This window comes from Leptosomus discolor, chromosome 23, assembly GCF_034619465.1.
Source record: "Leptosomus discolor isolate bLepDis1 chromosome 23, bLepDis1.hap2, whole genome shotgun sequence".
NCBI lineage: Eukaryota > Metazoa > Chordata > Aves > Leptosomiformes > Leptosomidae > Leptosomus > Leptosomus discolor.
Window position 1 is genome coordinate 7,811,628 of NC_141413.1, and position 27,143 is coordinate 7,838,770.

Sequence of the window (27,143 nt, forward strand, 5' to 3'; positions counted from 1 at the left end):
TGTATGTTCTTTATACACACATATAGATAGATGTCACTATTGGTGTATATTTAGATACATAAATACGAATATATTGTATGTTTGTATACTTTATGAATTATTTTTAAATGTCCATCACTGACCTTTCCATATATCAAACATACAAAGAAATAATTAATTCTTGGCTTTCTCTGCCAAGTGATCCACTTCAAAGTATTGAACTTCCTTATTGCTGAGATACATCATATTCCCAATAAAAGCATCCAATAAAGCTAAAAAATACTTGAATTAACTAAGTGAGAAATTACTGCAAAGAAACATCCTGAAAGAGATTGAGGGGGAGAAAAAAAAGATGAAGGGAAAAACACGGACAACATAAAATATTCATACTGTCAGCAAACAAGCAGAAACTCTTTCATTTATAGAGCTAGACAGAAGCAATATAGGAAATAGATACAGAATGCTCCATGCAAATTTATTAAGTGCAACTTTCTCTTTCTCTCTCTCTCTCTCTCTCTCAGATAAAAAACCTCTTCATGAAATAAAATCCCAAAGTAAGTTCTTTTTTTTTTCCTCTTGTAAATATGATTTTTCTTATCTTCTCTGCCATTCTGTTTTATTTGTTTAGGAGCTAAATAAAACTGAAGGTTATACGAAAGGCTTTCACGGGTACTGAAGGCATCTTCTTAGAAACTGTGCGATCACAGGTTTTAGGCTAAAAATAGAAAAGTGACCGTTCTTCAGTAACTTGTGTCTGACTGGGAGTGCTTTCTCCAGGCACATTTATCTCGAAATTGATCTCTTTGAGTGTAATTACAAAAAAACAAATTAATATAGGAGTTGGGCTTTCTCAGCTCAAATCTGGTTCCGCTACTGGCTCTGTCCGATCTCGTTCCGTTTTACTTCGGCCTTCGTTTATCACTGGTAAAGGGTGTCTGTGCGCCTCGCCCTGTAACGGTACATGGACACCATTTACGTACTGCCTGGGGGGCTTCTATCCTGCCCTCGACGTTTCTTAGTCTTGGATTGATTTCAGTGGAGTTTTAGTTTAGAGCAGCATATTTGGAGTGAATTGACTAACTGAAAGATTTCGGTTAAAAAAAAAAGGAAACCATTTCATCAAACCCACAATTTTTGTGACACCTATTTGTTTTAAAGCAAAGACATTGCCTTTTTCTTTCATAACAAAGTTTTGAGGATTTTTGCTTCTTTTTCAACAAAAAAGTGTCTTTGAATTTTGGCAAATAGATTTATAAACACATTTTTGGGTTAATTCCTTTGAAGGACTTAAAACAAGAATCCACCTGTACTGAGAAGTAATGCATGCAATTGTTTGTATCTTCTTTGAAGACAGATTCTTCTATTAGGTATTATAAAATATGTAGGTTTTAAGTCTGAGAATTCCTCCAGGATATAGGGGCATAGGGTCTGAGAAATTTTATGGAACTTGGGCCACAAATCCTTAGGAAAACATTTGGAAATCCTAACTGGAACCATAGTTCCTTTAAGCTCACATGCTGTAGACTGCAATGTCAGAACATTCTGCAGCAAAATTCCTTGCTGGCTTGAACAAGTCCCGTCCGGCTATTGGATCCCAGAGGGTTCCTCTGCTGGTAAAACAAGTTCAAAAGGAACTGGTCAGGTTCAAATCCGTGGAATCCACAGACAACTGTTTGCAAAGGAATTGCAGCAAAAATGTGATGCAACGAGAATAGTGATTCCAGAGGAGCACAGTGATTGCCCAAGATGGCTGCGGCTCTCGGTGGGTGAAAGGTGTTTGGCTTTTGGAAAGCTCCTGTTCTCAGTGGGGTGTGTGACAGCCACCCCCTTCACCCGTCCAGTGGGTCTGAATGTATGGGGCTTGCACGGGAGTACTTCTCCGTTACATTTCCAGTTCTTAACTATTTCTAAGGATACACAAAATCACATTTAGGTGGCTCAAAAACGTGCTGCACTTGCCGTGGCTGTTTAAGTGGTTTTAATTTTGTCTTGTCGTTGTCTCACTGGAATCATCTCCTAATTGGTCACGTACAGTAGGTCTGTGTCAGAACCGAGCTCGGGCAATTGATACGTTTTTGGTGGATTATCTGTGCAGTTCCCATTTCATTAGATAGTCCTGAAAGAGTATCAGTCAAACCGCTTTATTTTCTGATGTATTAAAAAAGTAACTTCAATGGAAGAATTGATTTTAGCAGATAAGAGACCAGGAGAATGAAAGGTTTCTCTACAGCTGGGAGGTTGGAAACATACAATACAGCTTGTTGCCATTCAGCAAAACGGGAACTTGGTGTTAGACTGCATGAATCATCAATGATGCAAAATCAAAGTCAATTATGAAGATAATTGAGAAACAACCTGTTCTACTAAATAACCTGTACATGATTCGCTGACTTCCCTTGTTCTCGAAGACTGGCTATATGGAGAAATGGACTTCAAGTGGCTACGGGGTTCCAAAAGGGAGAGTGACTGAAAACTGGGGGAGGGCGGGAAGCTGGAAAAACCTTTCAAATCTCCCAGCAAACTCTAATGGTAGATGGGGGGAATGCATGCCCTGCATAGCTCCTGAAAAGCACTTATTGTAAATGAGATAATTTAATCAATTAAGTTTCCTAATGTACTAAACCAAATGTTTCATTTTCTGCTCCTGCACATCTTAAATTATCTTCAGGTGCTTTACGAAACTTAATCATAGTTAATAGAAACTTCATTACCATCAAATGTGCTTTCAATAAATGTTGTGTAACAGCGTCAGGAAGTGGAGTGAAATACAGGCTACCGTTACCGCAAACCTGCCTCCTGCAACTGAAATGTGCAGAAATCATGGGGCTTTACCAGAGTCCCTGCCCGCTGTGGGCTGGGAGGAGGCAGTTCATTAAACAGTACTTGGTTGACTATAAATGTTTTCTTTTTTTGTTTGTTTGGTTTTCACTTTGTTCCCTTCTGGGAAAAAATAAAAGCAGAAAATTGCCCCGTTCCCCAGATTTGCCATGCTTTTCTTTTTTTCTTTAATTTCTAGTCTCCCAGAAGAGGAATTGTCCATAAGAAAAGATAGAAAGGTGAAGAGATTAAATTTACTGTAAAAAAGCAGTATTTGTTCTGAAGAAATACTAACATGCTAAATAAAAGTGGAAGTCCTCTTTCTTAAGCGGCTGCGTTCCATAGGAACAATTCAAAGAAACGCCATGTCACTCTTGTTTGACTCGCTTAAGATAAAGCTCTTTAAAAATTGCCAAGTTCTGACAAGGCTACCCTTCTCCTCTGAACTCCGTGCGTTAGCTGCTGCAGGTTTGGGGGTGGGTTTTTTCTCTTGCAATGGGGTAGTTGTGGGAACACCTGAGTAACTCTTTCAGGTCTTCTATGAAAAAGAGAATAAAATGACCATTTTATTAAAGATGAGGAAATTCAGAAAGACTAACTAAAAGTTTTTAATAACATTGTTTACAGAAAAGTGTCAAATTCAAGTTCTAGGGATACTTAAAAGTATTCACTGAAAACAAAGCTGTTCTCTCCAGAAAAATGTTGCTCAGCTCAAACTGTTCTCATTTTTTAAATTCTGTGCTCTTCCTCTCCTCTTTAACCCTTGTGCAGTTAGAAAAGCGTGAAACTTAATTGTCTGGTACCTGAATCAATTGAAACGAAGCAGCTGAACTACTGACGTAGATTTAGAGTAATAAATTGTAGTTACTCACAGGTGAGAACTTGGGGTATTTTATGTTCTGGTTTTGATGGTGAAAGATCAACTCTATTTTCTGCCTGTTGCCATTATGGTGGCAGTAATTTTTTTACGGATGGGTTATTTCTGCATGTTTCGGACTCTATAATTTATTATGCCAAGAAGGTAGAAGAGGTAATTCAAATTTTCAGCACTTTTCTGTTTTAAAGTAACGATCAAAATGGAGGACTTAAAGATGCTTTATGGTGAAGTAACTACCAGCTTACTACGGTTCTCTAGAAAGGCAAAGAGCCCACTTGCCGTTAGGTTTCTTCTACCCCTGGGGATACACAGCATTCCTTCTTTTGCCTTACTCATTGTACTAATTACCCACAAAAATTAAGTCAACAATAGTTTCATAATTAATTCCCTGTAACAACAATAGAGCTTGGGAATGGAAAATTGGAAGCCATAGAACTGTAATTAGTTTCTGTACTTTTCTTTCTGCACCTGATACTAGAGAGTAAAATGGAGGTGAACCAGTATATGATTAAGGCACTGGATTGGGGTTCAGGTTGTCTTGGTTTGCTCTGAGGTACCTCCAGGCTCTCCTTTGTGACCCCGTCTTCTCGCCTTCACTTTTTCCACCTGATGTAAGAGAATGTGGGCATTTCCCATTCTTAGTCTGATACGTTTACTTTGTCAGCCACTGCTTTCTAGAATTCCAAACTGAACCACAAATGCTTAAAATTCTATTTAAAGCACTTCCAAGGTGGCATCTCATGGAAAAAAAAGCTTCAGAAAAAAATCTTTTTCTCTATTAACTTTCATTAGAACTTTGTGGCAATTGTAATGTCCTAAGCAGCTGCTAAGAGCTACTTACAAGTTTGTTCAGTTGTGATTGCTTGTCGTGACATGCCACAGAAGATGGATTGCTTCTGAAAGCTGGTATTTCCATGGAAACTTTGTGGTTTGTTTTTTTGTTGGTGGTTCTTTTTCCTTCTCAGCAAGTTCTAAGTGTGTTAAAAACAGAAACCTTTTTCAGTATGAGGTTATTTGAAAATTTTGTGGAATTTTTGCAGAAGTATTTTCTGCAAATAGCAGTTCTAGTGAAACTGATATCAAAATGTTTATTTTGGGTGGAAAAGGATGTTGGAATGTTGTATTTGGGCTTGCCTAGGAACAGTTTGGGAATGGGGGTGGAAAGGGCGTTTTCTCTTAACGATGTTTGAGCCGAACGGTTCATTTGATTTGACTCAGCTCCCCAGTGAGAGTCAGCCACGTCGCCTTGGCCACCACAAACCTCCCGCGGGCTCCGGCCCACCTGCAGCCGCGTGGGCGCACTCCGCTTCCCCACTGCGGCCGTGCAGACGGCGTTTCCCTTCGGTGAGAGCGGGCGGTGCGCGGCTGCTGCGCGGAGCTGCCCTCCCTCCCCAGAGTCGCTTGTCAGGGGTCAGGCGTTCCGTTCCCATGAGAAACTGGTGAGCCAGGAAAACCAGCTTTTCTGATGCTGCCCGTAGGTACTCACTTCTTTCATCTCAATGGGCTGAAGTTTCATGTTCCTTTTAAAAATTCAGCTAAAATAAAATGATTTGACTTTCTGCAGAAAAACAGATGCGCAACAGAAGCCTCCTCCCAAATACTAATTAAGTAATTTCCGTAATTGGCTATTTATTAAATGCTGAATTTAATTCCTACCCTGTTTCTGTACATTGCAGTTTATTTGCTGATACTGAGTAGTCTGGATTTCCTAGTTATTTTTTGTCACTGTTGTTTGTTATGAATAAATGCACTTTCTGTACAAGTGCTTCTCGCTTGACAGCAGACGCACCACATAGCGGGGTAACGGATGATGTATAGGGTGAACACACGATTATCTCTTCCTCTAAACTGGAGTTTGGCATTAAGGGAGCTATCTAAGGACCCACTAAGTGTACTTGCCAAGTAATTTAATTTCATGGTACGTGGTCCCAAATCCCAGAAGATCTAGAATAGCGGGACTGGATAATTCAATTACATAATACTGCAGGTTTCAGTTGGATTCATTCTTTCAAAGCAATGAATTCTTTTTCTTTGCTGTAAAAGTCAGAAGTCTTAGAAAACTTTGTTGTAAGCTTAATGCCACGGGTGTGATCACGGGGAAGGTTTGGTTTGCAACCTGTTCTGCTTGCAGGAGTCCGAGAAGGTATGTGGGATCTCCTCAGCCCCTCTCTGGGCTGTCAGAGGATGGACTGTTCCTTCTCATACTAAAGCTCACGCAGAAAACAGAGAGAGGGGAAGGGGAATTCGGCACGTAAGATTTTTTAGAGAATTCATGACCTCCTGGATTAGCTCCAGAATTCAAACCTAAAGCTTAGATGTCCCTGGAAGCTGGCAAGAGATGAGTCTCCTGCTGGTACCTAAAGCAGCCCTCCCTGCCTCCAGTTGCTCCACGTCCTCCCTTTAAGGGTTGCATTGCCATACCTCGATGATCTCCCCTGGGCTGGGCTGGGCAGCGATGGCACACCTCAGCAAGGAGCCCAAGCTAGCAGTGCCCGCTGATGAGAGGGGCGGCTGTTCAGCGGTAAGCGCACTGCTGCCGCCTCTCCCATCGTACCGAAACCTGCAAAGACCACGGTGCAACCCCTAAAACAACGTAAGCTCACCTACGGGGACTGATGCGTCGGGAATTTTGCTCGTGCTTTCAGATACTTGCTCTGCACTTTGTGCTCCACTCTCCTGCTGTGATCTGCTCCACATTCATGTCTCGAGCTTTACCTCCCCGGTCTGTGGCCTCGTATAACCCGCTTTGCTCGCAGCCAGCCAGCGCCCGCCAGAACGTTTTCGTGGGGGTTGTTGACTCGGTACGCGCCTTTTCTCCTTTCAGATATTGAGACAGCCAGTGACATTGCCTTGTACTCCGGCCTGGGAGCAGCAGTCATTGCTGTAGCTGTGCTGGTGGTCGGTGTTACCCTTTACAGACGGAGTCAGAGTGAGTACGGCGTGGATGTGATTGATTCATCTGCACTGACAGGAGGCTTCCAGACATTTAATTTTAAAACAGTCAGACAAGGTTAGTGTTGTGATTTTATTTTCTTCTCTCCAGAGCTCCTACTGCAAAGAGATACTGAGCTCATGTTCGATGCCTGGCTGTGGGAGGGCATTCTAGCTCACTGCTGAGCAGATGTGGTGAAAGCCAGGGAAGGGCAGCTGCAGGACAAGGAACAGGATCTGGTGGTTAGAACTGTCTCTGCGACTGATCTGCCATGGCAACTTGGACAAATACATCGTCTTTCTTGACTGCACTCTGAGTGCTTTAGAAATACTGTCACTAGCTTCTATGCCGACCTCTGTGACTTAGAAAAAGCCCAAACCAACCAAAACAAATCAAGACAAACCCAGAAAGCCTGCCTGTAGTTCAGTTACAGATCTTCTGGTTTCTTTACTCCATTAGAAGTGATTAGTTTTTCACTGTTAATTTGAGAAACTCTGCTTTAAGTATTTTTATAAACTGCTGTTAGCGTGCAAACATCCACATTATGAGGTCTGTGGGAAATAAATGTGTGTTAACATGTATTGATTTAAAAAAAAAAAAAAAGGCAACTTCAGAAAGCCACCAATACAATAAAATATGGAAGAAATATTTACTTTTACCACAAGCAGCACTGAGATGTTTTCTAGAGTATTATTTCCTTTGGACAGGAAGGTGGAGAGGAATACAAATGGTGATTACTTTAAAATAGAACGTTTCCTTATTTCTGTACTGACATTCTAACAGAGACCTGCCTTATTGTGGGTGGGTGGGTGTGTTGGTGGGGTGCGAAAGTATCCCTGTGTCTCTTCTCAGAAAAGTGAAATACATTAAATTTGTTTGGTTTGGGGTTTTTTTTTGTGTTGTTGTTTTTACAGTACTTTATTTTCTGGGAGACATTCCTCACCAAGCATAAATTGCAAGAAATTGGGAAAAGGGCTTGGTAGACAAGGACGTCAGAAGGATGTTTGCTTGTTCATTTAAAAATTCAAGCCTTTAATTAGTCATGCAATTCTCAACGACTGTCTCAAACAGTAACTTTTCCTTTTGTTGTTTAGTTTGTCATGAATGTCTTGATTTGAGTCTGGGGAACTGTTTGTTCGACTTAATGTTTCAAAAACATTAGTTCTGGATGCTCTGAAAATACCTCTTATGAAAATGTCTCTTATGCCAGGATGCTATTAGTTCAGTTTCAGTTACTTTCCGTTCTCTGTCGGTGTTTTTTTTAAATAAGAGCATTTGTAAACTAAACAATTCAGCTGAAAAAAAGGCCGGTTCTATGTTCAGTTTGCTGAGAAAAGAGAGCAGTTCTGACAACAGATTAGTGTGATCCCAATTTTGTTCTTTGGAGAAAGGTATTTATAATGTTAGCAACCCAACTTGCAGTCCCTTAAAGTGATCACATTTTCCAGGATGCAGTATATTTAATTTCCACAAAATTATTTATTTGGAAAACTTCTATTTAGTAAAACCCAACCAACCAAACAACAAACCCCACAAAATCAAAAAAAAAAGATCAGACCAGCTAAGGATTCAAGCCCTGAGTCTATCCATTCCTTCTCTTTTTATCAGAGTGTTTTCTGAGCTAAAATGCTCCTAAATGAATAACCGTGGTATTTTTCCCTGTATTACTCTTGTCCCACTTTCTTTTCAACCCAGTTTCCCTCAGGCATGAAGCTATCGTTTTGTGTAAGCTCATGGAAAAGGTCTGCAGGAAGATGTGTTTTCACCCAATGGGCTTTAATGTAAAAAAAAAAAAAGGATGGGGGGGGGAGTGCGGGGGAGAAAAAAGGCATACACACAAACCCGAATCCAAACCAAAAGGGTTGTTCCTTCTTGGATTCGTGCACTCTGGAGCTGCCTGAAGTGCAGAACGCATCGTGATCGAGTACCTGTTAGATCTATCACATTGCTTAATCTGTTTTTTAACGTTTCCTTACGTGGTTCTGAGCACTGAGAGTATCAGGAAGGACAAGCAAGTCAAAAAGGGAACGGTGGAGAGGGCAGAAAGGGATTTCTGGTTTAACGTCTTGACACAGAAACTAAGACCCTGATCTGCTTCGTTCTGCCAGGAAACTCCCTGCTGCTCAACTCCTCCATGCAGCCTGACCTGACAGTGAGCAGAACGTACAGTGGGCCGATCTGCCTGCAGGACCCCATGGACAAGGAGCTCATGACAGAGTCGTCGCTTTTCAACCCGCTGTCGGACATCAAAGTCAAAGTTCAGAGTTCATTCATGGTGTCCCTGGGGGTGACAGAGAGGGCTGAGTATCATGGAAAGGCACATTCTGGAACTTTTCCTCACGGGAATAACAGAGCTTTTGGTACAATACAGGCTAGAAACAAGGCTACGTATATTCAGAACCTGTCTTCTATTTCAACCACAAGTGAGCTGAAGACAACTGCCATTTTTGGACACCTGGGTGGCCGTTTAGTGGTTCCAAACACAGGTGGGTAGATCCCTTCTCATTAAAAGCATATAAAATAATTTTAGATTAAACCTATTTTGCCTGATGTAGTGTTCTATAACTAAATCAAAAAACAGGAAAGAAAAGAAAGAGTAGGGGCTCTCTTAATGCAGATTTTGGGAAGTAGAGCATGTAGCCCACACAGGAGATGACGGATCAGAAGAAAGCTTGGGATGGGTAGTCAAGAGGCATTATGCCTATTTGAGCTGTTATAAATTACTGCCTCTCTTGATGTCTTCAGCATGAAAGTCACATTAATCAAAGCTGTTGCTTACTTGGATCCTGAACCAAAGGAAGGGCTCCCCAGGAAGGAGGTCAGTCTTGGATTGGAGTCTTATGTAATGGGGTCATATTCAAAGCAGACTCTCCCCGCATCAACATCCGAGTGTGTTAACATTGTCAGGCTTCATTACGGTACTGAAGTCTGCAGCATATAACAAACAAGACGTCTCTGGAGAACAGCCTCCGCTCGCAGAAACTCTAGCGCGGGTTTCGTTAGCATTTGCTCCTGGCTTTCTGGTTTTCTCTTTCTTTTAGCTTAATAGCTTGACAGATTTCCATAGCGGGGCACTTCAAAGCCAACTGGCGTGTCAAGATTGGGCTATGCACCGAAACATCGCAGCGAGATGCTCAATTTGCATTGTTTAAGCAATAGGGTTTGTTTTGCGACTTCAGAGTTTTGCAAGATGTATTTTAGACTTAAGATACTGTTTGTTACGTTAGCTGAAAACATACGGCACCAAATTAGAATCAAAGGAAGGATGTTAAAATCGTAGTCCTGCAGCATGTTGCGCTGCATCACTATGTTCACATCACACGGAATAAAACTCTTTATGTCGGCTACTTTCTTGTTTAAAACGGCAAATGTAGCAGAAACAGCCAGATAGCACCATTGCTAGCTCAGAGGATACCTTTCGAACTCTGGTGATCTTTATTCACTTTAAATTCAACTTTGTTTTCATTTGAGTAGTGTGTCCAGGCTTATCTCTTAGTACCTGGTCGAACTGAATGATTTAGAGCTTTACCCTTTATGTTTCATAAAATGGGTGCTTTAAAGGTTACCATAAAAAAGTGGTCTCTAGAGAAGACTGATCACAGTGTTTAGTGCACAGTCATACACAACACAAGGAATGTATTCATTTCTCCACCCACTGTTTTTATGTTCAGGAATGAGTATTACGAAGTAGAGGCACTATGTCAGTTAAGTCATAAAGAAGTCCCTCACACTATGTATTTAGCTACTTTATATAATAATAGTCCCATCAATTAGATTATTTAAATACATATTTGGTCCACTTGCAATTTATGTACTTCCTGCTCCTATGTCTGTAAGACCACATTGGCTGGCCAATCGTAAATTGTAGTGCAGTCATGTCACTACTTAGCTGAGGTTCTGCATCGTGTGACATGCTCTACGACACTGTCATTTCACTGGTACCCAGTGGAAAGCATCCTTGCTAACGTCTAATTGTGCTAGTGGAGTAAAAGGAAAATCTTATCGCTTGGATTCACTAGTGATTATGCAGACGAACAAGAAGGTATGGTGATTTCCATGCCAATTCAGATCAATTTGGTTAGGTTCTCTCTCCATTAGGAGATTCCTTGTGATCCTAGAGTGATCAGATTTGATTTCAAAGTTATAAAGGGGCAAAGAGGTTTTAATAAAAGTTTAATACCGTGACCACGTCTTGTAAAACATGGAGCTATGCCAGTGACAAGATGCACGCCACCGCTAAGAGGCGTTTTGGCAAGTAAGCGTGAAAGAGTCAACAAATGATTAAAATCTTTCACAACTGGCTTGCCCTAACCACCTTCCAGAAACTGCGAAGGCTAACTTAAAGTTACCGAGAGCAATCGAATAGGGAACGTGAAAGTGATTGTTCTTTTGCTGCATCAGATAAAAGCCTGTCACGGCTGAGATTACAAACCACTCTTGCTGGAAGCCTTAAGGAAGCAGCTGATGGTACCTCTTGTTTCCATAAATTATTCCATAAATTATTCCCTTTTGTGTAAGTGGAGTAGACAAAGGGTCTGCCTGTACCCAAGGATGAAGAGAAGCCTTCAGTCACATGTAGACCATGAATCCAGTGTTGTTTAGCAACAACACAAACCGGGGGAAGTCAACTATTTCAGAGCTCTGCTGGAGCAAGAAGTTTTTAGGCATATGAGTTGATATAATTCCAGGCTCTAGGACAGTTAAATGTTAGTAACTGTGTGGATCATAGTAATAATGTATTTTCCTTTCATCAGATACTGTTGTAGTCAGAAGCAGTGTTTCAGTGGAGCATTCTTCTGCTCAAGTAGATGGCCCTTCTGGGTCTTGTAAACCAGAGGCCAGTTGTGCATTTTTCTGTATGTCCTGTGCCTTTCCCAGAGGTAAGTTCTGCCTTTGCTCTTTTGTAGGAGTCAGTTTGTTGATACCACATGGAGCTATTCCTGAAGAGACTTCGTGGGAAATCTATCTTGCCATCACTCAAAAGGAGTCCAGGTAAGAAGCACATAACCCCCCCCCCCACGCATCCAGAATCTGTCTCGTTCAATAGATTCCTTGGCAACGCTGCCTGAAGGAATGGAATGCGCAGGAGTCACTCCATCTTCCTGTTCCTGGTGTGACCACCCTGTTGGGACATTTGCTGTACCTGTACAAACGACAGCAAAACTGGTCTTTGTGCGAGGCTTCTGTGCAATCACATGGAATTATTGCAGATGCTGTTGAAGGATGGGATTCCTCAAGGAGCCTGATGTACAATAAGCGCTGAATTCCGAGTCAATGATTTTATCGCTTTTGATTTGCGGAGTGCTAACAGCACACGGGCTGTCATTAACTCCTTGTTCAAGAACCTCTGGGTCCACAGACCCTCATAACAGGCAGGCAGCAGGTTAAGATTCACTGTCCAGGTTATCAGTTCAAATGACCCTGGGATATGCAGGTTCTGAATTGTTGTTACACCGTGACAGATGTTTGGTAGCCTGGATGATGTGAATAAGTGAAGGCTCAGGACCATGCTGCTAAATCTTTGGAGACAGTGGGACGAAAAGTGACAGGGATAATCAAATTTTATTTAAATGAAATAAGCTACTGGAAAGCACTCTACAGTCCTGCTTTTGAGCTGTTGCCAGGTGTCAGCTGCTGTGTCCTGGTTGCATCTCGGTAAGTACAAGGCCATGTCTGCAGCTGGTGAGAAGCGCCAACGATGCTTTAAACTCGCTGAGGATCTGGTGTGTGCGGATTCTGGAACAGGGCTCGTTAATTCCATAATGCGGCTTTATTCCACTGAGGCTCTTCAGTTACATTTTCTGACCTTCTTTTCCTTGCTCTAATCTAAACTTCTCTTGAATTCATTTCTTCTGTTTTTGATGTTGAGTCTTTCTGCTGCTCCTAATTCTGCATGAGGCTGGCAAACTGTAGATCAGTGAGTGTACCGACAGATTTATTGGTGCTGCCTTTACATCCAGTCTTACAAGTTGCAGTGAGGAACTCCAAACAGTAATTTTGCAACAAAAAGCCCCCAACCAAAACAAAATTCTTAAATAACTTTCTTGACCTTCTCAAACTTCCACAATTTACATTCCAGACAGAGCTAAGTGAATAATCTGTAGAGCATACTTTAATTGATTAATGTACGGATAATTTCAGGAGACATTGGTCCCACATGAAGAGTGGTTCACTGATTACGCCTTATTTTGAGTGCATGTGAGTGGGACAGGTTTTAGAGGTAGTGATCAAGGGCAGGTTGTACAACTGGAGACAGGAGAGTTTGTTATGGTTCTTCACAGCAGTTAGTTCTCTTTTCTCCCGCACCTTAAATATACGTTCAGCTAAAAGCCCTGAAAAATTGGCGGGTATGTCTGAGGAGAGGTGGAAAGAAGAAAATAACTGCATATACAGTAAATATTTACTTACAGTAACTCATAGCCAAATGATTGCTGGAATTTTCCTTTAAGAACTGAAAGATGCAAAGCTGCCTATAAATTTTAAAGCCTAGAAATATTTTTCAGAACTTAAAGTGCAATCTATTTTTTTCTCCTCTGATATCTGAACTCCTTTGTGAAAACTTTCCTATTCCATCCCCATCTGCTGCCATAGGTTTTTGATCATTTTCAATGAAAGATTAAGATATGTAAAAGGAAGGAAGGAAAAAAAAAAACCCAGCTGTTTTATCTGCAAGGGTTCTGCAGAAATGAATTAAAATAGGTTAATTAAAAACAAGCAGCAAATTTTGCCTACTGTTTTCCTTTTTTTTGTGGGCAGAAGCAGAGGTAGCAAACCAATCACAGGGAGATTTTTCCTTTTCTTTTCTTTCTAGCAGCTGCAGACTGCGCTGGCATGCAGGGAGCCGTCTCGCTTATTGCCCATGGGCTTCTGTGTTCTGAGGGTGGGAGGAGGCGCCAGCAGATCAGAATTGGTGCCCGAGTTGTACGTGGGTCTGGAAGGTGATGGCGAGGAGTACCGCAGCACACCGTCTGTCATGCAGATACCCCTGACACGTAGATGATTGTCCCTCTGGACCGGCACGGTGCTTGGATGTGGAGGAAGGGTAAAACAGCAGAGTAGAGAAAGAGAACAGATTTTTCTCTAGTTCATAGGTTGAAGATACATCACCAATAAAATGGAAGTAGCTCAAACTGTAATTTCGGAATGAAACCTTGTCCGCATCGTATGGTAGTCAGTGGAATTGAATTTAATACAAAAGCTAACCAGATCAGTAGATGCATACGAGATCCTCATTGTATCGAGTGGCACCAGACCTCTCCCAGGGGGACCAGATCCTCCCCACAAAATTTTCTCAGCATTCTGGCTTCAGGTACAAGTTTCCTTCTAGCAGCAATTTCTAAACTGAAATGAAACTCTAAATGCAAGAGACCTCTTTACTAATACTTTGTAGAGGGCAGAATATTGTGAGGTGAAATTCCTGATGTTTCTTTCCAGTGTAGTATTTTTTAGAAAAAACATTTTTTCATTTTTGCTGAGCAGTAGTGACTAGTTGTCTGTCTTTTACTGGAAAACTTACAGACCTTCGATTTTGATGGATTTGAGGGCACAGATCTGGTTACTGATTTACTTTACCGTGCAACAATGGGAATATTAAATGCTCACATTTGGGAATGTTTCCCTTTCCCACCTTGCCCAATAAATGGCTCAGAGCTGCCTGAGAGGCTTAATACCACGTCAGTTGTTACACAGAAGACTCTTGCTACTTGCAACAAGTGTGAGAGTTCATCTAATTAACTGATTTCAGTTCATTTGGCATTAAATAATTCCCAGAACTCCCATATGTTTGTCCAATATGTTCTACAAGGGGAATGATTCTCTAAAAGCAATTAAATAGCTCCTCTCAGACGAGCTTGTCATTGGTCAGTCACACACAGCCCTGCTGTCGCTCGCGCCGTGCGGTACGCAGTCGGCAGTTGCGCCGGGTGACCCTGGCAGTCTGCCGGTGGCTGTGCCCAGAGCCGTCACCAGTTCAGAGACTGGCGCTTTCATTTTTTTAATTTCTTTCTTAATGAGGTGGGTGGGAGGGCACCAAGCCTACAATCATAGTCTCCCAGTTGTCTTTCCCATCAACTTTGCTAGGCTGCTACCAGGACTCTCCTACCACTACCAACGTTAATTCTTTTTGTATCTTGTATATTTGTGTTTCATTCTTGATGCTTGAAAAAAACTGAGCTATTTCTGATGGGAATCATCACCAGTAGCTTAACTAAATCTCTTGGATTCACGTCTCCTGAGGGTGCAGTGCTGAGAACAAAATAACCTGTATTTTGCTCCTGGTGTTGAAGATGAATTCTCAAGCCTTGTACTCGAGGTAACTTTAGCAAAATTCCACCACCTCCCTTCTGTCCCCCTGTTTTATGCATTTGTCACCAGCAGCCACTTGTCAAAGGACGTGTGTGTTGGGAGAGAGATAGGATAGAAGTGCACCAACCAAGTTAAGTAACTAAGGTTTGACTCGCACTCTGGAAATATGCTTTTGTTACCCCCTTCCTGCAGCTGCATCGAATCAGAGATAAGGAAGTAGAACGCAGCAGCCTTTGCCGAGGTACAGCAGAGAGGAAGCATACAAACTGAATAACTTTCTAAGAAATAAATATGTATAAAAGTTGGCTTGAGGGTTTCTAATAATTCTGAGACATTTTTCTTTGTATTTGTAAGTAACTGGATGATTTCTGAAATTAGCTGGGAAGGGAGGTGATTTGGGGAAACTGCTGGAAGGTTTTATTTTTAAGGAAACCAAATACCATTTGTAAAGGGTAGCGGTGGTTGGTGTTACGTGATGGCATTTTGTGCAAAACCAGTGTTTTCCTAGCAATGCAGGAGTTGTGAAAAATTGTTTGTTACTCATAGGCAGAAGCAGAAGCAAGTAGTTTTTTGCCTGAAGTGTTAGTTTGCTTAAGGCAGTCATTCTGACGCCGGTTCAACAAACCTCGCGTGCCTCCCAGCGCAGTCAGGCTGCTGCCGGTGCCGAGGTGCTTTGCTGCAGCAGGGCCTGCAAGCGCCGGCTGCTTTGTGCTCGCTGCTCTGCCCCCGTACGCACGCGCTGTGCAAGAAGCTGTAGCAGAGGCTGTGTTTGTGCTTTGCTTTTTTAGAATCCTACAACCACTTACAAGCACTGAGGCTTAGGGAGCAGTTGTTGTTGCGGCACTTGAAAAAGAAAAAGCAGAATTGGCCTTTTTTGTTAGCATGCTTTTTTTCCCCCTCTCATCTTCGTCTCACGAATACTTGTGTGTGGTCTTCATAAGGGACGTCACTGGAGTTGTTAGAACGTTTCAAGTCTTTGGTGAGAATGGTGGTTTTTAACGGCGTTTTCTGGGCACCTACTGTTACAGTTACTCTGAGAATGTGACCCCAGGTGCCGTTAGATAGATGTGCAAAGCCAGTTTGCAGGATGGGAATCTGATTGATTTAAGTGCAGGGCTACACGTAAGTGTGCCGACACAAGAGCTACATTCACTTAAACGCATTAGCCAAGCCACCTTGGGTAATTTAGAATTTAACAGCACAGCCACGAAGCGCTGGGCTCAGCCCAGGCAGTACGGGGCGCGGTGGTTGTGGCCACGCTGCTGTTGCAAAGCTAAGGGCAATGGTGGTGGTGGTGTCAGCTTGTGACACGGCCGTGGAAGGGTACCTGAACTTTTAAGCAGGGATTTTCTCCTCATTTGTATCTTGTTTTGTTATTGTGTCTTCTTATTTATACCTTGGTTGAGGTTCTTCCCCTTATTTTCCTTTCGGAAACACCATTTGCTTTGATTTTAAGAGTGAACTACATGTCCAGTTTAGAAGTCACAAAAAACAACCAGGCAAGAGGGTTCCGTTGCTAGTTTTAGTGTGTGAGCGAGTGCGTCTCATCCCCTTTGGTGCTGGTTCTGCACCGTATTCGTTGTAAGAGGTACAGGAGACGCATTTATGGGGGGACAAGACTAAATTTTGGGTTGAATGAACATGAAGAAAAGATTCTTGTCAGATACTCCGTCTTTATAACTCAGCAAGCAGTTAATCTAACCAAACATAGGTGATTACATTCTAATTAGATGAATCCCCAGACTTCAGTTGTGCTGATGGGATCTCCCTGACTGTAGTGGAGCCCACCTGCACACATCTGCTTCGCAGAGTTCTAAATTTAAGCAAAGAGGTCCTGTCCCTGATGGCTGCTCTAAGGCACCGAGCTTGTTCATTCTGCTGAATATAAATGTGTTTTCGAACCAGGGAGATCACACTCAATCTGGAAAAATTTATGAGACTGTGTTTTTAAACCATAATTTGTTTTATCTTCACTACTGTGAAAACATTGTTGATGACAGCCTTTGAAGGCAGAATTAGATGGTAATATTACCAGCTGGTGCATAAAGCAAGGCTTGCTTGTATAGAGCAATTTCTGTGTTGTATTTGGTTTAAGCAAATTGAAATGTATTTTAAAGACCAGAATCCTAAACTGACCAGCCAACAATTTGAGTAGATGTGACCTAATAGTTTTGTTTCATCTCCAGCTACTGCTTCTACATGAAAATTGGCACAGTAATTGGCTTGCTTATCCTTTTCTGTATGATGGGTGAGGTACTTCGATTTTAACTGGTATTTAAAATATTTAAAAATGTGCAGTTAAAGTAAATTTTCACTCCCTATTAAGAAGAGCCTGACAGACATTATTGTCTTCCCCCTGCCCCAAAGCCTACAGCCAGAAGGCACAGACGTTCTTCTAGGACCAGAAGTAACCTGCGGGCCCTCCGACCTGGCTGTCAGCACGCCCTTTGCCCTGACGATACCACACTGCGCGCAAGTAAATGCAGAGCACTGGAATATTCACTTGAAAAAAAGGACCCAGCAAGGAAAATGGGAGGTAAGTTCAGACCTGCCCTCCCGCTTAAAAGGCTGTGCCAGTGATGGAAACATGATTACTCTTCATGCAGGTGCAGGTCAAAGATTATGTAGGTGATTGAAATGGACATCTTCAAGAAACAATTTTTAAAAAAAAAAGATTTTGCATTTTGTTAAGAAGCAGCTAAACTGTTTTCAACTATTTTACAATACGTGCAAAAAAGGGTCAATTTTATGATCTAGGCCATGTGGCATGAGAAAGTATTCATCTTCTCAGATCACTTAATAATGGAGCCAATAAGCGTTTATTTTTAAAAACATTGTTTTGATAGAATATAGGTCCCAAAGAGACTCACGTCACTACAGATCAGTATGTCCACACAAGAACTTATCACAACATAAAGAAAGTTATAGAAGTGGTTAAAAATATACACTTCAAGTTTATTTTTTTTTTTAAACCTAGAAGGATCCTCCTCATTTAAAAATCTTGTCTCTTTGTGCTTGCCATTTTAATGGGCATCTAGTGATCACGCTATGCTCATAACCTCTGAGGGATTACTGTACATTAAATGAAATAGTTTGCTTTTTTAGTTGAACATGTATTTTCTAATCCTGATTTACTGGGGAAACTAAGCTTTGTGTATTCGTGACATGGGCATTTGATCATTTGTGACTGTCCACCTGCAGTTTTTAAAGCCCACTGGCCATCTTCGACTGAAACTGCTTGGCAGGCAGCAGTCTCAAATGTATTAAACTTTCTGCATCATTTGGGGAGACAGCCTACTAGTAACGCTCCTGAAGGGATGGCTGAAGCGTGAACCGAACCATTACTCAACATTACAGAAATCCACACAGGATAGAAAGGTGCTGAATGTCCCAACTATCAAGTGTTCGCTGTAGGTGTTATTAGAACCACAGAACCCGGTAACTGGGCACAAATCCATAGTCAGTCAGATTTTATGGCACTGCTGCAGCTGGAACTACTCGGTTCATTGCATTGTGAGGGGAAAATACAGTAGTTAAAGCATTCACGGACACCGTAACTCCCCCCTGTCCTTTCACTGCTCTAAACCGCAGTGTGGTTTGTCACCCTTGTTTAAATCACTGCAAGTTCAGCTTAGCTTGCCTTCTTCAGCTGCGCTCGCTCCACACTTAGTCAGCACCCCTGGTGTTGGTTACGGACACCCTGGAATTAACGAGCAGTGTAACGCCGGCCCGTGCGCTGCTCGAGCTCCTCATCTGGTGATGCCGTAATGCAGAACTGAGCATGAAAGGCAAAGGGGTGGGATGGGTAGTTTTTTGAAGGTAAATGTAACTGTAACGGATGTTCTGAAAGGAAGTCAAATACCAACTATTGTTCAAGGTTTGCTTATTGACTTTAATCTTCAAGGTAATTTCTTAACTTGACATTGGGGAAAAAAATTAGCTAGAAAGTCAAGAGCACTTGAAAAAAGATGCTAAAATTGCTTACGCATCATCGTTGTTGTTATTATGTGCTGTACACATTGAATTCTGCATAACATATTGCCATAGATCCTCTCGCTGACTCAGGGCTAAATTGGGAGTATTTACTCCCATAGGTATAGTCTTCCCTCCCCTTCCCTGAGGTGACCATGAAGTGTGTGCAGACTGGCTCTCAGAAATACTTCACATTCCAGCTGAATGAAAATAAACAAATCATGTCATGACTCCTATTTCAAGGCCTATTGATGTTTGTTTGGTTTTTAATTTTTATTTTTTAAACCTGAATTTCATTTTGCAGGAAGTGATGTCTGTGGAAGAGGAAACTACTTCTTGCTACTGCCTGTTGGATCCTTATGCCTGTCACATTCTCTTAAACAGCTTTGGAACTTATGCTCTTATTGGAGAACCGATCTCTGACTGTGCCGTTCGACAGCTGAAAGTAGCGGTTTTTGGCTGCCTGTCTTGCAATTCTCTGGATTACAATCTGAGAGTATATTGTATGGATAACACACCTTGTGCATTTCAGGTAAATGGTTGCACTTTGTTAATTTATTTTTAGTTTTTTTTCCATAGAATAGTAACATTCCTTTGTTCTAGGGGACAGTCCCCTGGGCAGCAGTAGTAGTCCAGAACTACACCGAATGAAAATACTGTATTTTTTATGCCACTGCTTACTTGGATTAAGTCCCCTAATTCCTTCGCAGTGTTGTTTCACTTGTGGGTTTGCACTGCAAGAGCTTTAGGACAGCCAGACTGTCTTTCCATTTTCTGCCAGGCAGATGGAAACCCACTCTGCCCGCCATCTAGCCTAACCAAAGGGCATGTAGCCACGGCTAACACAGCAGAGCTACAGCTGACAAGCAGTGTGAGGTTGGGCTCAGTGCCTTGGCTACTGCGTGGCACAGGCAGAGCTTGCCCGCATCTGGAGCAGAGTGCTGCTCCACTACAAGCAGCAAATGTAAGTCATCATCGTTTGGTGTACAGTATTTACCACGCTCATTACCCTTACGCTGTCCTTGGTCAGTTCAGGATTTCCTCTCCTGCTTATAATTTGAGCAGGAAGAAAGAGATTGCCTCACCATCTTTTTACACAAAAATTAAATTATAATCATGCATTTCCCCTTCAAAAAAACCCAAAAACAAAACCAAAAAACCCCCAGCAAACCAAAACACAAAGCAATCCCCAGGTGGCGATTAAAATTAGCAGGATTTTCCTACATGGTATTCCAAGACAAAACAATGAAATTCACTGGCTTTTGCAGCCTTAGTAAACTCAGAAGCTTTAACAAAATGGCTTTCCCTTGGGAAGTGAAATGAAGACAGTTGTGACAGATGAATTTTTGCTTCCTTTTCCTACCGTACAGAATAGAAACATGAATCTTAGTGAAGCGCGCACTAATGTCTATGTGCTTCTAATAAAAGCAAAGCCACTGAAAGGATTGTTGAAGACTTACAATAGCTTTGTAATTATACCCTTTGTAACACTGACACAACTTGTGGGCTACCAATATTTTCCTGGATGAGTCTGCAGAAAATTGTTAGAAGAACAATTAGTACTCTTCCACATTCCCAGAAATTAGAACAGGGTGTTTGTACCTAATGAGCCAATTTGTATATTTATGAAATTACACATCCCTTAAAAGCATGCTGCATCAACTTCATAGTAGTGTAAATATTAAGTGGTGAACATGAAAAATACTGATTTTTTTGGATAAAGTACTGGAGCTGGGCTACCAACTTTTGTTTGACACTCTTAATCCTTGACAGTGCACGCCTATAAAAGACACAAAGTGCCTCAACTTTTCACTTTGTCCCTGTGTGAAAACTTACCTTACGTGTCTAACATTGACGTTGCCCTTTATGCAATTCCCAGTGTGTTCAGAAACTCTTGGCTCTCAAAATATGAGAGAACCAAGTCCTTTGTATTTTGCCAGAGTCCTGCTGACGCTTGTGGAATTAAGGACCACATGCATTATTAAAGGCAGAGCAGTATTTATACAACTATGCTACATTTAAAAAAATTCCAACACATTCAGGGACTTTTGACAATAGTTATGAAATAAGCTACTCCCTTTCAGTTGAAAATCAAAAACTAAAGTCTCCCTTCTTACTCCTTCTTTCATATAGACCCAGTCATTGGGAGTTAAAAAACACTGAATGCCTGTAAACTGGTTTGTAATAGAAATTCCTTATTATAGTTTCACAAAGCTCTAACAGTCATTGTATTTTCAGAAGGTCACAATGATCCAGTAGCTCTTCTAACAATAACTTTGCTACTGACAAGCACTAAACCTTTTCAGTGTACACAGATTTTATATAATTTATGTGGATAAAAAAAGGTAATTTTGGAAGACTGCTTGCTAGCTGATTTTTAAAGACTTCTGCAAACTTCCCTTCCTCACTAGTTACTTGTACTGTAACAGTACAGGAATAAACATTGTGTAATACAGGCAGAGGTGATTTTTTTACTGTTACGTTTTAAATTCACAGAATTATCTAAAAATTTAGGTTGGAACAGACATCTAGAAGGCTGTGGTGCAAATTCCTGCTCAAAGTCAGCCCTTCCAAGATTGCTTAGGGTCTTGTCCAGTAATTCTGAAAATGTCCAAGAGAGGAGAAATGAAACTGAAGCATTTTGTCTAATGTGTGCACTGGGGTGTGTTTCTTTCCGTGCTCTTCAAAGTCCTGAGAGCACTTTCTCACCAAAACGGCTGTCAGCTTAATCTGGACCCAAGCAGACTATTCACCCAGCGTGCCTTATGTTGTCTATCTCCCTTTTAGTCCCTTAGGTAAACACCTCGCTGAGCTTTGTCAAGTGTGTAAGCAATACTAGACACAACCTGTAGGAGTTTTTTGTTCAAAAGCTTAACTGAGATCCCAAGGATAGTTGTGTTATTCCAGAACAGAAGAGGGACCAAATTACAATGATGTCTCAGTTTAACCAGTTTCCATTTTCCTCGTTGGAGGGAAATAGCTTTACCTGACATAGTCTTGCTTCCCTCTTCACGCTGGCGTTGAGAGCTCTGTGGGTAATGAACTGCTGGTGAACTTCTCCTTTGTAATGGTGATCCTGTGGGACGCAATAAAACAGTAACGATCAAACACGAGTAACGTCCAATAAAAACAAAAACTGGCTGGCTTTGGCCTGAAACCCCAAAATGTGAAGACAGCCACTGCTGTGTTGCAATACCCTGCAAGCTTCCTTCTCGAGTACTGCGCTCCTAGTCTGAAGTTACGTGGGTATCGATACTGAGGCAGCCACCAAGAAACTGGGTGTCACAAGTCCCACCATAACGTACTGGGAAGTAGAGCTGACAATGCCCAGCCCTCCGTTTAACTGCTGAAGGCCAGAGCCCATCGCCTGCCCCGTGCAGCCATGCCCACTGCTGTACCCTGATGTGCTGCAGGGGAACCAGGCACCTTCCAGAAAGAGGAGTTTTCATTAGATTTGGTGTTTGTTCCTAATGCTGAAAAAATTCTTTCCTCCTCTGCCATTGCAGGAAGTGGTTTTGGATGAAAGACTCCAAGGAGGACAATTACTGGAAGAACCAAAACTTTTGCATTTCAGAGGGAACACCTTCAGTCTTCAGATATCTGTCCTTGATATTCCTCCTTTCCTCTGGAGAATTAAACCCTTTACTGCGTGTCAGGTACTTGTTAATTTTACCTGTTTACATTTGAGTTCAGGGGAAGTTAAGCATTTTCACTGGTATAGGCATAACCCAGATAAGACCTTTTATTTTTGAAAGGTGTGGTTTTAATCTCGAGTATGCAACAAAACGCATTGCTTTATGATTCTGACAAACAGATTTCATATATAACAGAACGCTTTAAGTTTTTCATTTTACAAAAATGCAAGCTTGTACTTCCCCTCATTTCAGGCACCTCCAACTGAAGGCCTATATTGTTAAAATTGATCACTCGTGAAGATGTTTTTGATCTTTGTCATTGCAAATTTGAGATAACGATGATATATAGCTGAAAATGACATTTAAATGTAATCACTGAAATGTCATGAGTTCAAATTACAGCATGCATATGCTAAGAATTAGAACTGAGGAAAAGCAAATTATTTTTTCTGTACTACATTAATTAAAGAGGCTGTTGAAGACAGGAGAGTAAAAATCAAAACAAAAGAAGAATTCTAAGTATGTTGGTTACTGGAAATTATAAGCGATGTGCTGGCAAATAGAGTGGGCTGGCCTTTTAAAACACAGAACTTAGACTGTATAATCTCCCTTTTCCCAGAAGCAGAGAAACAGTTATCTATCATTCAGTATTTTGGCAAAAAAAAATATTTTTATGTGTTGCCACGTTCTCAAAAACATGAGTGTAATGGGCTCTGAAATGTATAAACCCTGATCTATATCCAGATAAATTCTTGTATCATTAAGAATGTAAGGATAATTTATGCTACAACTTAAGAAATGAAAATCATTTTCAGCTTCACGTGAAGAACAGCTTGCTTTTAAGTGTTCTGTTTATTCTACTCGCTTAATTGCATTTTAAAAGACAAACCAGTCAGTACTGGGATGCCCGACTACTGCACCGAACCTATCAAAACATTGAGTTTTGCCCCACACCATGTTAGAAACACAGCTTTGATTAGTTTATTGTCTCTTAATCCCTTGTCCAACCCTGGAGAATGAATCTCATGATAGACTAAAAATCAACCTCAAAGCACAGTTTAGAAAGAGTGTTTTCTGCAAACTGCTTTCTAAGAACTGTTCAATAGATTTGTACTAAATCTTTGTAGTGTTACCTTATGTCGATCTCTTCTGAGTGCTTTAGAAGGCAGACAAACCACCTTCCACAGGCCCATCATGCAGAATGAATAGTAGTTAAATGTCCAGTGTAAAGAAGAAAAAAAATCAGGAAATTTTTAATTGACCTCGTCTCACCATGTGACTGCTTCAAAACCACTGCATTACTTTGGTGAAAACCCCCTAGACTTTCCTCGCAGCAAAGCAACTTCTGTAAACGGCTCTAGTAATAGAATATAAAACTGCTCAGGGATGAACGCGTTCACGCCCCTGTACTGGGCACAGTAGAAATCCCTGTTCATGTTGTTTGCCGAGACTGCTGCAGGCAGGCACTGCAGCGGCAGCAGGAGGAGCAGACCCTGAGAACCCAAATAACGCTGCGGTATGATAAATTAGAAAGGTGTCCTGCAGAAAACAACACTTACTGTGCTGTCTGCAAAGAACTTTCAAAAGTAAGAGGTTTTACTGCTCTGGCCTCCACGTTCCTTTGTAGTTAAGAATTCAGGGAGGATTGTTTCTGCCTGGTAATTTCTGCAAAGCTGTTATTTCTGTGGGGCATTACCTCCTTTGCTGGTTGTGAGTCCCTGGTGCCTGCAAAGTTCTCAGAGTGACTCAGAGGCCTCAAAATACTTTGTGTGCGGTTCAGCACTTTTCCTAATGCTGTGTACAACTTCTAAGAAGAAATATATTGCTTATGGTGTATTGCACTTAGGTGTTTTTGTTCTCTGTTGGCAAGTAATAGTCTAGAGTTTCCAGTCAAAACTGAACTGGAGGGTGCTGTTAAAACAAGATATGGTAGCCACTGCCAATTCCTCTCTATTAATCTTCACATGTTGCAAGGACCTTACTTTGCTGAATCCAACACAAGTGGTACAGTCCAAAGTAGCTACTAAATTTATTGCTGCGGGATAAAAACAAACCCCAAAATGTCAAGGCGAGGGAGCCATAACCCAGAGAAGATCGCTTAAGTGCGGCGCTTGCTTCCAGGCAGGACAGAAGGGCAGACCTGCTGAGGGTTTTGATCACGGCTGGCACAGCACCCATTCTCTCAGCAGCCACTCTGGGTTAAAAATGTGCAAAACATCTGCTGACAGCATGGCCTGACACAGTGCTGATACTGAAGCCAAATAAATATTTACATTTTATAATTGAGTATAGTTTGGATGACTTGGACAGCTGAGAAATAGTGTGATTGTTTCTAACGGGAACTGCAGAACTGACACTGGCTTTGTATTTCCTTCTCAGTGAAACGTGTTGTGAAATGTCCCAACTCTGTTGACAGCTCTGATTTCATTCCAGCCTCTCGTATCTGTTTCTTCATGTGGAGTTTCTTCCAGTGTTTACTTGTTTTCTGTCCTACATACCATGCTTTAAAAACAAGCTGGCTGTTCTGGTTGTCAAGAACAGCTGAGAAGAGCCTGTTCCATAACTGTCTCTTTGGACCACCAAATGAAACCATTATCAGATAGTATGAGGAGGGGAGATTTACGTTAATGATTTCTCAGAGAAGTAAAGATCGTGCTTCAAGGCTTGAACAGATGACTAAACCATCATGTAGAACTGTGGCATAAAAGCAGCTAACGGCAAGTGGCAGGCAGAATTTCTCCAGACTATGCTGAGTGCATTTGTTTGTCCTGGCCATCCTGCAGGAGCAGATGCTGAGTGCTTGGCATCCTTCCCACCGCATTCACAAGTAACTAGGGGGAACCCTTAAAAACTGCTTGGGTGTTAAGAGCAGGAAAAGGCTGTGACAAGCATGTTAAGGAGGCAGACAGGCACCTTTGGGGGTTAAAAGCAGCTGTCGTCCTAGCATCTTGCTCTCTTGGAGGATCCAGTGTCTGTCCGTAGCTATGATTTACATTCCCTCTGTCTGCTAGGAGCTTCATTACAAAGGGAGAATAAAACTGAAAGCATTTCTGGAATACTTTAAACACTCATCGTCCCCCCTGTATTATATTTCATATAATTCTTTTCAGCTGAGTGATTCTTCCACTCTGAATGAAAGCAGAGATGATTACTCTGGAAAAATCTAATTACAGTCGCTCCACTTCTAATATTTCGCTAATGTTTTCTTGCTACTGCTACCAACTTGGGATCTAAACGCAGAGCTTATCGTTATCACTTGGTGCACCATGACAGATAGCCCGAGTCACTCTCAAGAAGCAGTAAACTGCGTATCAGCTATGAGCGCAACGATATTGCACCTACTTCAGCCTTGACTGGACTTTATGAAGTATAGGGTGAGGCTGATCTTTGAAGCTGGATGTTCTCAGATTACCAGCGCATAGGTAGGAAAGATTGCAACCAAAGTCCGATAAAAATTGCCTATAGGAGGCAAGAGTGAAGAAAAGCGTCTTTCCTGAGCTGTACGCTCTTAGGTGAGCTTCCACGTACAAACTGATCTAAGAGTTAAGTGCATGGCTCGCTTGATTTAAACACCTCATTCTGACAAGTGACTAGTGGGTAGGTCACCCGGTTATAACGACCAGTGTTAAATACTGAAGGAATTACAGCTGCCTACAGGGAGCACGTGTTACGTCCTTGCCTGTGTCACTTATTAACACTTAGAAAGTGCTGAAAAATGCAAGCAGAATGCATGCCCAGATTAAACTGCATATACAATTTATTGTATTTTCTTTGAAGGATCAACTTCACATGCTGTTCAAATTAATTCTAAAATTTAAAAATAGTGTGTGAAAAAGGGACAGGGTAATCTGAAAATTCATAATCCTCCTCTAGAAAAACTAATGTAAAAATCTTTAAACTAGTTTTCCTGTGTTAGAATAACTGCTCATTGAAGCTGTTTAACACTATCCCATAACAACGTGGATGAATGCTAAGATCTACTAGAATGAAATATTAGTATAAGAATATAAGGGTTTTTTCCCTTTTACATTATTCTCCAGGCACTCAATTCTACAGTATTTTCTAAAGTCTTGAAATAAATAGAGAACATGTTTGGTTTAATTGGTTTTACAATTTACATGCCTTCATGGCCACCCACCATCGTGGGTTTATAATTTGGAAATAAAAAAATTAAGGTATTCTGAAGGCGTAAAGAGAGGCGACGAGTAAGAGGACTTTGGTATTTACAAAGAAACCATAAACCAGAAGTTAGCTGCCCCCTATGCACTTCTCCTGTCTATTTCTGGATGTTTTTAGGAACCCAGAGCAACCAGAGATGCCAGAAGTCTCTGGTGGTTAATTGCCATTGTCTATATAGCTCTTGATGAGGTCATTCATCCCATAAACTGTCTCTGGCTGAAGCAAAAGAGTCACTGAAAAGAGTCATGGAATAGAACGGGATGAAACTGAGAAGTGAGACTGGCCAACGTTGTGCAGTGGCTGCACGTGGCCACCCTGTGGGTGGGTGTTTACAGGGACAGAAAATATGCTGCGGTGCTCTGTGCTGCGTCAGCTTGGAGAGGTGCAGGTCTTGAGGGGAAGTTCCTCTCTTTGAATTGCGTAGCACAAGGGGATGGCAAGGAGACAC

At 41.5% G+C, this 27,143-nt stretch overlaps 1 protein-coding gene across 1 annotated transcript in view; it reads left to right on the plus strand.

Annotated features, from left to right (window-relative positions):
• UNC5D (unc-5 netrin receptor D) overlaps nucleotides 1-27,143 on the plus strand; it is a 73,927-nt gene that overhangs the window by 42,132 nt on the left and 4,652 nt on the right. Inside the window, exons 7-13 of the mRNA XM_086477272.1 lie at nucleotides 501-533; nucleotides 6,498-6,683; nucleotides 8,714-9,091; nucleotides 11,513-11,597; nucleotides 17,277-17,445; nucleotides 19,186-19,413; nucleotides 22,388-22,537. Coding sequence (XP_086333398.1) covers nucleotides 501-533; nucleotides 6,498-6,683; nucleotides 8,714-9,091; nucleotides 11,513-11,597; nucleotides 17,277-17,445; nucleotides 19,186-19,413; nucleotides 22,388-22,537 — 1,229 coding nt within the window. The remainder of the gene's footprint in view (nucleotides 1-500; nucleotides 534-6,497; nucleotides 6,684-8,713; nucleotides 9,092-11,512; nucleotides 11,598-17,276; nucleotides 17,446-19,185; nucleotides 19,414-22,387; nucleotides 22,538-27,143) is intronic.